Source organism: Homarus americanus, unplaced genomic scaffold, assembly GCF_018991925.1.
Source record: "Homarus americanus isolate GMGI-L3 unplaced genomic scaffold, GMGI_Hamer_2.0 scaffold16430, whole genome shotgun sequence".
Taxonomy (NCBI): domain Eukaryota; kingdom Metazoa; phylum Arthropoda; class Malacostraca; order Decapoda; family Nephropidae; genus Homarus; species Homarus americanus.
Window position 1 is genome coordinate 403,645 of NW_024729259.1, and position 12,210 is coordinate 415,854.

A 12,210-nucleotide genomic window follows, 5' to 3' on the forward strand; every position below is an offset into this window, starting at 1 on the left:
AAGCTAATGGACTACTGAGTCATTGACGCTGACTCGATGGTTTTACCGAGGCTGTGCCCGCTGGTCATAAATCTAAACTGCAAGTACTGTATGTAACACAAGACCAGAAACTTTGTCACAACCATAATGGGAAGGAATTTTCAGAGCCATCTAGTGAGTGTAACACGAACTGTGTCAGTAATAGAAAATGAATCAAATGTGTGTGTGTGTGTGTGTGAGGGGAGGTGTTGAGGTATGCTTTTGGGTAAACTAGGATAAAATTCATGAATTAGTTTGCTGGCTCTATGGTCTTCACCTTATTAGTGGTTAGGGATGACTCAAGACGGAGTTAAGGAGGAGTAAAGTGTCTTCAGACGAGGTTGCTGCTGTACATGGCCCGAGTTGTTTCGAATGTGGATTTCAAGCTGGTTCAGGAGAGGCGACAGGTCTTTTGTGAGTGACAGTACGTAATAACTACATCTGTCGACATGATACTGCCACCACGACGGACATGATACTATCACTTTAAACTTCCTCTACTGCAGGTAAAACATGACACTAATGCGTAGAAAAGTACAAATACACGATTCAATAGATAAATATGACGTCATCAATATTTTGTTATATGACTCCCAAGAAATTGTAACGTCATCCAGGTGTTTTAAATTCATCCTCCCACACCTGTAATCACCTGTATCGATATTTTTCCAAGGTAATTGATGGTCATTAACTAATAGAACGAAAAGGTAAAAGAAGTCATAAGCAGATGAGACGAGAACTTTGTGCGAGCCTCGATTCTTCTGTTTATACAATGTTAATGTAGTGTAATGTGTAGGAAGAGTCACGCAGTACACTTGAAAAATAATGTTGTTTTTTTCGTTCCTCAGATTCAGTTGCAGTTGAAATTTGTACATGTTTGTTGAGATCTGTTAGAAAAGACATTTTTAAGTACAAATTGAAACACTTCTACTATAATCTTTTCCAACTCGATTCAACAATTTTCTAGCATTTTTTTTGTTTCGTAACTTAGACTAAACAAGTTATTGGGGAATTTGTATAATAAATATTTCAAGTTTGATCATAAAGTATTATTGATTCAGAAAGTTAACAAATTTAAAGAAAAATTTATAACTGTTTTTGTTACCTTAGCATAAATCAATATCTTCAGAAATACTTGGATTTAGTTTTTATATTTGGAGAAAATTTGTAAATGAAAAAAGGACCAATTTGAGGATGAAATATATTGTTTACATTGGGAATAAAGTTTTTGGCTATGAAGAGAGATTAAGGGAGTACCGAGTAAAGAGTTTCAGTGCAACAGGAACAGTACCACCACACACGTACCTGCCTCAGGTGCTATGCCATTGAGGATCATGATAGTGTGAACTGCCCCAAACCCAAGGAATACAAGATCTGTTCCAAATGTACCTCTAGGGAACAAACCTGGACCGAGTGTAAGGCACCACTAAAATTCCTTAACTGTGATGGGTCTCACAGCACTATGTCCATGAACTGTCCCAAAAGAAAGGAAAAAATCAAGGAAGCGCAACAAATAGCCACAAATACATCAGTATCACCATACAAGGCTGTGCTGCCGATAGGGACCCCGACTCCTGCAGTCACTGCACGGTCATACAGAGGTGCAGTGATGGTAGGGACCCCGACTCCTGCAGTCACTATGGTCCCTGCAGCCACTACAGACTCTACAGTGTTGTTGAATACCAGAGATAGATACCTCCATGACCGTGACATACTCGCCAACATGATTGTCAAACACGCCCATGAGGAGGATGTTCGGCACCCAGGCTGCTTTCAAACAATACTCGAAAAATGCTTACGCCACCACAATCTGCCCATCCCAAAACTGTTCAGGGCAACATCCCCAGCCTCGGAGGAGACAACAGTGGTCTTTGGGGTGCACGAGTACCCGCACCAGAGATTATACGTGTTTCTCAGACTCTAACTAACACAGAGAAGACAACAAATGTCTCTGATGGGGATGCACAAGTACCCGCATCGGAGATGATAGTTGTCCCCCAAATTCCAACATTCACAGGTGTGGATGTACCTACACCGGAGATGATACCTGTCTCTCGGACCCCAAGCGATCTATCAGGAAAAGACCTGAATCTAAGCATCTACGTACCAGACCACAGCAACGAGGACTGTACACGTGATGAAGTCGCTAACGGAGTAATGGAGTACAAGATGAAATGAAAGTACGACCACCCCAGTTCCGAGGAGTACATCCACGAAGCAATTAAAGAAAAACAGGTCGATTTAACAAACTGCATCCACAAGTCATCCGATGGGATGATAAAAAAATTGAGGAATGGACGCACAGTGAACAAACCACGAATCCGAGGCATCCCCCCAAAACCAAATACAAGATACAATCGGCTCGCTTCGTAAGGCAGTGAAAATAATGCAACATAACGTCCTCCATAACGTCTGGCAAAAGATATAACGATCAGGGCAAGAACTCCTTCAAAGACTCCCACCAGATAACGACAACAACCCTACATGGTTCCCAAAAAGTTACGTAATCTCAAAAGGTCCATTACCACCCCTGATCTACATGGCCAGGCAACAGACAACCTCCCTAGACCAACATCCGCCAGTAGGGTCGGCGGAATATGAAATAAGGCCCTTAAAACACCCATATATGGGACAGGGTAGGCTGTCTAGTGCCTGTACCGACAGACAATAACTAACCCATGACACAACCCTAAGACACCATTAGCTTAGCTAGGTGGTCAGCCCGCCCTCTCTTACCTCCTCCTAAATTTCTTCAATTTCCGAACTATAACTTCCTTCCCTTACCTCTAATCTTCCTTCATTCCTCCTTTCTCTAAAAAAAAAAAAATAAAAAAAAAATAAAAAAGCTTCAGTGCATAAAGTACAGTAAAATGATGATAATTTAATTAATTTCAATGCAGTACCGTAAGACCAAATCCATTTGAGTCTAGGTTTCCTTGTTACCACGGAGACAAAACAAGCCAGAACCACCCTAAAATGCTGGTAAAATAAGACTTATCGGGATCACGTAAAAGCTAGAGTGCGTTTTTTCTCAGTTGAGAAAAGATGCCCTCCCCCTCCCCAAGAGTTATAGCTGATTGGCTGTTGCAAACCTGTCCGATTTTGTCTTGAAGTAATGATGTATTTCTAAATGAGTTTATTCAGAATCATTAGGATGACCGTTTCTGACGAGAAAGATATTTAGCTAAATTATATAAAGATACATACATTCATTATTTCAAACATGAGCACGTAGGAAGTTTATCAGAAGTATTATACATGAATTAACTGTTAAACTCTGGTAGCAAATTTACGATTTCGGAAGATGCATTTAATATATACTTATTTTTACCCACAATACGGCATACTAAGACAAATTACGTATCCGTAATACTACATTATGCAAAAACAACATTTTAAAAGATCAGAATTATATTGAAATATTACACGACCGTCAGCAGAAGCGTGAAGCACATGAAGTTGTTCGCAGTCATATTTCCCGCCTCTGCTGACGGCCGTGCTTATGTTCGAAATAATGAATGTACTGTAAGTATCTTTATATAATTTAGCTAAATATCTTTCGTCAGAAGCGGTCATCCCAACGATTCTGAATAAACTCATTTAGAAATACATCATTACTTCAGGGCAAAATCGGACAGGTTTGCAACAGCCAATCAGCTGTAAATTTTGAGGGGGGCGGGGCATCTTTTCTCAGCTGGGAAAAAAACGCACTTTAGGCACCCTAGCTTGGGTTAGGTCAGGTCAGGTCAGGTTGGGTTAGCCGAGGTTAGGTTAACTCAGGTTAGGTTAGCTGATGTTAGGTTAGATTTAGTTGGGTTAGGTTAGATTAGCTTAGGGAGATGAAATAAAAACAATATGGTTTCTGTTGAAGGATAAGAAATACTTTGTTTTAAATCTATATTAAATATAAGCTTTTACACATATAACAAATATTCATATACATAGGACAAGCATAAGATATACGAGTGATAAACGTTGAAGCTCATCTGCGCTTATATGTCTAACATGAAAAAAAAATATTGGAAGGTGGTATAATATTATCACAAAGTTCTATAATAATATATTGAATTATACAAGTATTTTTTTTATCAGATTAAATTTACATATTTTTTCTCGGTATTACTGAACAATTATCAACCAAAAAGTCATGGCAGAATTTGGCTCATTTAATCATTATAAAATATATAATTCACAAATTATCTTAAGTCTTATAGTTCGTGAGATATCTAGGCCCACCCAGATGTCAACAAAATACGCTCATAGACGATCTTCGTGAGGTATCCAGACCAATCCACACGTCATCCACGAACGCGTCCTCAACACCATCTGGCTCCTCTTTGTTTGGTTTACATTCGGATTGAGAAGACTACTAGGTCGCCTCTTCCCTTGGTATCACAGCCGAGAGTTGCCCTGTAGCCATCCAACACAAATCTTCTTACAGTAGTCGTCCCATCTAGTAGGCAAGCGGCACCCGGATACATCGTACTGACATTTTATCTGAAGTTAAAAAAGACAGGATTTTGAAGCACTGTACTGTACATTACATTCCATTTTGATCTCTTAAACTAAATTTCCTGCTGCCTGTGTGTATAAGTGAAAAATCGCCATTATTAGTTTAAACGATTCAAAGACTTTACAAACGCCCACACACACACACACACACTTGTATTACTTTTTCAGAACCCATACACTCACCAAACACCCTTCCACCACTCACTTGTGCATCAGGCTGACAGATACAGATGAGACAGGGAGAGACAGGTATAGTGGTCAGAGGGGGGTAAGGTACTCCCAAGTGATGACACGGCCTTGTATACACCTGGTCGGGCTCCTTCCACAGGCTGAGGTCCGTGGCAGGCAGGAGATGACATCGACGAAGTGGATTACTGTCAAATGAGGAGGGGGTGGGGGGTAATGGAATCATTAAATCCATAGGATACGATCATTAATCCCTCAGAGAAACAAAAGAAGGCTATTATTAATCCTGAGTAAAAAATTTTACATTAATCCCCTAAAATCAAACAAAAAAGACCATCCCATTAATCCCCATTGAATAAATAAAAGCCAATTTAAAAAAAATCCTCTTTAACAAAACACAAATCCCTCTCACCATTTCTCTCTCAAATCCATGCAATAAAACACTATGATCCACGAAAAGCTTCCACCAAGACTTGAAACCCGACTCCCCGCACTCACCTCTTCTCATTGGGAACCTGATAGGCATTGACAGGCACCTTAGGGTTCTTTTCGTCCATATTCTTACACACGACACTCGACAGTGTGATGGTACGGATACTCTGAAGCTGACTGTAGGTGAACCCTGACCCCAGGCTTTCATACCTGGACGAGACATTGTCGTCATAGGGGGTGAAAAAATATAAAACTTATGTTATTTAGATCTTTTTCTTTATGTGTGCGTCATTACCTATCGATCTATTCATTTATCCACTCGTCTATTCATTTGTCTACCTATCCATCTATACTGCTTTATTTATTTTCAGAACTCATTTTCTAGACAAGGTAAATCAAGGGACAGGTGTACTAGAGGGGGGGCCAACAGGTGTACTAGAGGGGGGGCAGCAGGTGTACAGAGGCAGCAGGTGTAATAGAAGGACCAACAGGGTGTACAAGAAGGGGCAGCACGTGTACAAGAAGGGGACAGCAGTACTAGAGGGGGGGACAGCAGGTGTACTAGAGGACAGCAGGTGTACTAGAGGGGGGCCAACAGGTGTACAAGAGGGGGGGCAGCACGTGCACAAGAGGGACAACAGGTGTACAGGGGGACAGCAGGTGTACTAGGGGGGGGACAGCAGGTGTACTAGAGGGGGGGGACAGCAGGTGTACTAGAGGGGGACAGCAGTGTGTACTAGGGGGGACAGCAGGTGTACTAGAGGGGGGACAGCAGGTACTAGAGGGAGGACAACAGGTGTACAGAAGGGGGCAGCAGGTGTACTAGAGGGGACAGCAGGTGTACTAGAGGAGGGACAAGGTACTAGAGGGAGGACAACAGGTGTACAAGAAGGGGCAGCAGGTGTACTAGGGGGGGACAGCAGGGTACTAGGGGGGGACAGCAGGTGTACTAGAGGGAGGACAACAGGTGTACTAGAGGGAGGACAACAGGTGTACAAGAAGGGGCAGCAGGTGTACTAGAGGGGACAGCAGGTGTACTAGGGGGGGACAGCAGGTGTACTAGGGAGGGACAACATGTACAAGAAGGGGGCAGCAGGTGTACTAGGGAGGTGTACTAGAGGGGACAACAGGTGTACAAGAAGGGGCACAGGTGTACTAGAGGGGGACAGCAGGTGTACTAGAGGAGGGACAACAGTGTACTAGGGGAGGACAACAGGTGTACAAGAAGGGGCAGCAGGTGTACTAGAGGGGGGACAGCAGGTGTACTAGAGGGAGAGAACAGGTGTACAGGTGTACTACTAGGACAGGTGTACAGGGACACAGGTGTACTAGAGGGGGACAGCAGGTGTACTAGAGGGGGGACAACAGGTGTACTAGAGGGAGGACAACAGGTGTACAAGAAGGGGGACAGCAGGTGTACTACTAGAGGGGGGACAGCAGGTGTAAGGAGGGACAACTAGAGGGGGGACAACAGGTGTACAGAGGGGGACAGCAGGGTACTAGGGGGACAGGTGTACTAGGGGGGGACAACAGGTGAGAGGGGGGACAGCAGGTGTACTAGGGAGAGGGGGGACAGGTACTGTGTACTGGGGACAGGTGTACAGGTGTACTAGAGGGGGACAGCAGGTGTACTAGAGGGGGACAACAGGTGGAGGGACAACAGGTGTACAAGAAGGGACAGCAGGTGTACTAGAGAGGGACAGCAGGTGTACTAGGAGGACAGCAGGTGTACTAGAGGAGGGGACAACAGGTGTACTAGAGGAGGGAGGTGTACACACAGGTGTACTAGAGGGGGACAACAGGTGTACTAGAGGGGGGACAACAGGTGTACAAGAAGGGGACAGCAGGTACTAGAGGGGGGACAACAGGTGTACTAGGAGGGGGGACAGCAGGGTGTACTAGAGGGGGGACAACAGGTGTACAAGAAGGGGGACAGCAGGGTGTACTAGAGGGGGGACAGCAGGTGAGGGGACAGCAGGTGTACTAGAGGGACAGCAGGTACTAGGTGAGGAGGGGGGACAACAGGTGTACTAGAGGAGGACAACAGGTGTAGCACAGAGAGGGGACAGCAGGTGTACTAGAGGGGGACAACAGGTGTACTAGATGGGGGACAACAGGTACAAGAAGGGACAGCAGGTGTACTAGAGGGACAGCAGGTGTACTAGGGGGGGACAGCAGGTGTACTAGAGGGGACAACAGGTACTAGAGGAGGGACAACAGGTGTACTAGAGGGGGACAACAGGCTAGGAGGGGGGGACAACAGGTGTGAGGGGGGGACAACAGGTGTGTACAGGAGAGGGGGACAGCAGGTGTACTAGAGGAGGACAACAGGTGTACTAGAGGGGACAACAGGTGTACTAGAGGGGACAACAGTGGGAGGGGGGACAACAGGTGTACTAGAGGGGGGACAGCAGGTGTACTAGAGGGACAACAACAGGTGTACTAGAGGGGGGACAACAGTACAAGACAGAGAGGTGTACTAGAGGGGGGACAGCAGGTGTACTAGAGGGGGGACAGCAGGTGTAGGGGACAGCAGGTACACAGAAGGGGGACAGCAGGTGTACTAGAGGGGGACAGCAGGTACTAGAGAGGGACAACTAGGACAACAGGGCACAGGGACAGCAGGGTACAACAGGTGTACTAGAGGGGACAACAGGGGGACAACAGTGTACAAGAAGGGGACAGCAGGTGTACTAGAGGGGACAGCAGGTGTACTAGAGGGGGGACAACAGGGTGTACAGAGGGGAGGACAACAGGTGTAGCAGGTGTACTAGAGGGGGACAGCAGGTGTACTAGAGGAGGACAGGTGTACTAGAGGGAGGACAACAGGTGTACAAGAACACAGTGTACTAGAGCAGCAGGTGTACTAGACAGCAGTGTACTAGAGCAGCAGGTGTACTAGAGGGGCAGCAGGTGTACTGTGTACTGCAGGTGTACTAGGGGGGGGCAGCAGGGTACAGAGGGGGGGCAGCAGGTGCACTAGAGGGGGGGGGCACTGGGCAGGTGCCTAGAGGGGGGCAGCAGGTGTACTAGAGGGGGGCAGCAGGTGTACTAGAGGGGGGGGCAGCAGAGTGTACTAGGAGGGGGGGGGGCAGCAAGCAGGTGGGGGGGGCAGGTGTACTAGGGGCAGGTGTAGAGGGGGGCAGGTGCTAGAGCTAGAGGGGGCAGGTGTCAGAGGGGGGCCAGAGGGGGGGCAGGTGTAGAGGGGGGCAGGTAGGTGTACTGGAGGGGGGGGCAGGTACTAGAGGGGGGGCAGGTGTACTGGGGGGGGCAGGTGTGCTAGAGGGGGGGCAGGTGTACCAGAGGGGGCAGGTGTACCAGAGGGGGGGGCAGGTGTACTGGAGGCAGGTGTACCAGTGGGGGGCAGGTGTACTGGGGGGGGCAGGGTGTGGAGGGGGGCAGGTGTACCAGAGGGGGGGCAGGTGTGCAGAGGGGGGCAGGTGTCAGAGGGGGGGGCAGGTGAATTAGAGGGGGGCAGGTGAATTAGAGGGGAGGACAGGTGAATACAGTCAAGACAGAAATCTTACCAGAATCTGTCACTTGTCTTGGTGATTTTGAACTGCAGTGTTATGATGCAGGCGAACGTGGGTCCCACTGTAGCCCCTGGCAGGTGGTTCTCTGCCTGACGGAGGTAATACTTGGTTAGCCAGTGACGGGGTGAATATATACAGACAGTGACGTAGTAAAGTTATTTAAGAACTCAACCTAACAAATTGAAAGCTTTTACTTTGTGATTATTTTATCCATAAACATCATTCATTTACAGAGTTGTTAGAATGTTGGTAATTCACATCAATGAAAAACTTGTATGGTTATTCTTTATCACACACTAGCTTTTACACTTGACAATAATTTAAAAAATAATTCTCATCCGCGTCGATCAGAAAGGATGACATTTTCAACAATATCTATGAACCCGAAACAAGGGTGAGGAACTTGTAAAGGAAATTATCGGTACCGTCGTCTCTTTTATGGCTTTACGGATGTTTTTTTTTAATTACTTAACACAGGACACTCGTTCCAAAATGTATTTTTACGATTTTGTGTGAGACAATTAACGAGGGATTTTGACAACCCTGCTGAGACAAGTCACAATGTTTATTTTAAAATTCATCATGCTCCTCTGTAAAGAAACTTTTTGGAGTAATTATACATATCACATCAAGTATTTCCGTTTTCATTTGAAAGAGTTTTTGCGATTCAAACCCAGAGATATTACTTCCATCAACTAAAATAATGAGATGAATTTTACCAGGCCTCCCACGTAGAGATCTATGTCGTGTACATGGCGGTAGGCCTGACGTAGTGCTGCCACGGCCCGGATGGACATAAGGCTCCTCAGGTCAGAGAAGTCCTTCACCTCACCCACGCCACAGTAGAAGACGTATTTGACATAGGGAGCAAGGCCGTGATCTCGTCCTGGGCCCAAAACAGTGATACCAGAATCAATTTAATGTTGATGTTCATTGACAAACGGCAACCCTGGTGGTCACAGTGCCACAGTCTAGAAGTTTTATTAAAGAAGTCAGATCAAGGGAAGATTACGCACCTCAAGGGTTTTAAGTCATCGTATTCAAGGGGTTTTAAGTCCTCGTACTGAAGGGGTTTTAAGTCATCGTACTCAAGGGGTTATAAAATATAATCATTCAAACCTCTGGCAAGATTTAAGGCAAAGAGGTCTTGTCCTGAGTGAGGAAGGTTAGTCTTCTGGAAAAGCTCATTCATAATACTGTCCGCAAGGCGAAGGTCAGTTGGCAGCATGACAGACCCCAGCAACCCACGCAGGAGAGGATCGGCTGGGCCAGGCTGGAAGCAAATAGTGGCATTGAGAGTCTAATACAAGGCAAGAAGCCCCTCCCTTTACACTGCAGTTATGAGGAGAGTTTAGTTTTTTATGATACCAGGCTTTCAAAAATCCTAACTGCACTCCAATCAACTTTTCTTTAACCTAACTTGATCGACTCAAACTTAACTTGGCTAAACTTATTCAAGACTGACCTTAACCAAATTTAACCTAACCCCCTAAAAAACCGACCTAAGCTGAACTTAACCAACAAGCTTAACTAAACTTATTTTTTTATTACCCGACAGGAAAAAAAAACAACTTACGCTAATCAAGCTGGTCACGTTGTGGAAGGTGGAGACCATTGGCACAGAGGAGAGGAGTTTGTAGTGAGGATCCAGGAGTTGCAAGGTGTCGGGGATGGAAGAGTGACCCATTCTGAAGGCTGCCGTAGAGAACTCGTTGAGGATGCTGGGGTTCCTGCTTTCATTGTAACCCTGGAAGAGTACAAGACCTCAGTATGTCTCCTAGCAGGCAAGAAAGACCACAATATGTCTCCAAATAGACAAAAAAGACCATAATATGTCTCCTAGTAGGCAAGAAAGACCTTTTATGTCTCCAAGTAGACAAAAAAGACCACAATATGTCTCCAAGTAGGCAAGAAAGACCCCATTGTGTCAAGTCCACCACACACACAGGTGAACCCCACTCTAAACAAAAGATTTACAGGATCTGGAAAGATTAAGCCTGTACAGTAATTATACAAACTTGAATACATTGGTACATAAATCTTTAGCCATTTACACACACATTATTTATTCCAGTACACGATAGTTCCCAGTTACCATAAAGTATCCATTCTGTTGAGGCAGTAGTTTGTGTCTGGCCGCCATGTCGTAACCTACTATGATAGGTACATACTCTAGAGACGTGCAGTGCTGGTGTTGAGCGATATTAATCCTTCGAGCTTCCTGTAGGGGCAAGAACAAGACAAAAACAGGATATATTTGTAGAATTGGAACCAAAAGTTCCATAATAGGTTTCGTTCTTTCCACTGCATGGTTCTTATATCTTATATGTGGTCTCTTAATATAACCCCCTTTAAGGGAAGCCCATAATTATATAATTGGGTTATGATATCCTAACAAAAGCCAATTAAGTTAAGGTCATTATCTCATGAAGAAATTCTCTCCCAACAAAAGTCCTTCAAGGTAAGGCCATCATCTAACAAAAGTCCTTCAAGGTAAGACCATCATCTAACAAAAGTCCTTCAAGGTAAGACCATCATCTAACAAAAGTCCTTCAAGGTAAGACCATCATCTAACAAAAGTCCTTCAAGGTAAGACCATCTAACAAAAGTCCTTCAAGGTAAGACCATCTAACAAAAGTCTTTCAAGGTAGGACCATCTCACAAAAGTCTTTCAAGGTAGGACCATTATATCTACGGAAAAGCGTCTCCCACTAACCCCAGTTACCAATCTGAGGTCTTGATCGAGCAACATTTGTAAGAAGGACTACCCCAAATCCCTGCCGTTTCTTCCCTTATCACTCTTAAGTCCCCTTCACAAGTACCTGAAAGAGTTTCTCATCGTCCCAGTGAGTGTTGATCGCCTGCAGAGACTTGGCCAGGCGGTTGTGCTCTCTGTGGAACACCATGTGCAACAGCGCCAGGCCTGGGTTCTCGTTGGGCCTAGGAAATGAGTAGAAGCTCACATGGTACTTTACGTGCATACGACAGGGACTGAAAGCTTTACACACCTAAAACAAACACTATGATGAGTGATATCTCTCACACACACACACCTGGGATCACCAGAGAAGGCACATAATTTATCATAGGTGCGGCAGTCTGGGAAGTTGTGGCTTTCCTTCAGCAACAATCTCTCGTTTTCACTCGAGTTTAGCAGACCGCCAGAGAACAGTCGGAGGTTCTTCTGCACACACAAATCATTCCCGTAAATCTGGGGAATGAAACCCAATTTCTATAAGGGAAGAACCGCTTATCTGGGGATAAAACTGGAAATCCCGGTACCAACATTACCCCATACTAGCAATAGGATACTTTCCATATATCAAAACAGTTTCCTTGATCTCTCCGGGACAAGTTCCCTGCCTTCTGTTGTGCTGAGGGAAGGAAGGAGGAACATGACTTACCAGAGACAAGTCGAGGAAGGCGGTGTTTAGGTTGTGCTGCTGTAGAATCTTCCTGCCCCTGTAGTCCTCCTCGAACTTAGCGACGCTTCTGGGAACCAAGTGAAATTTAGGGACTGAAAATATGT

At 45.3% G+C, this 12,210-nt stretch overlaps 1 protein-coding gene across 1 annotated transcript; it reads right to left on the reverse strand.

Annotated features, from left to right (window-relative positions):
* Window positions 1-5,210: 5,210 nt before the first annotated feature.
* Window positions 5,211-11,662, reverse strand: LOC121866524 (thyroid peroxidase-like). Its single transcript, XM_042366291.1, has 7 exons — window positions 11,504-11,662; window positions 10,777-10,902; window positions 10,258-10,428; window positions 9,801-9,954; window positions 9,401-9,567; window positions 8,676-8,770; window positions 5,211-5,358 (listed from the first exon to the last, which is right to left on the reverse strand). Exons 1-7 carry the CDS (start codon window positions 11,660-11,662, stop codon window positions 5,211-5,213), a joined length of 1,020 nt encoding a protein of 339 aa, XP_042222225.1.
* Window positions 11,663-12,210: the final 548 nt, after the last annotated feature.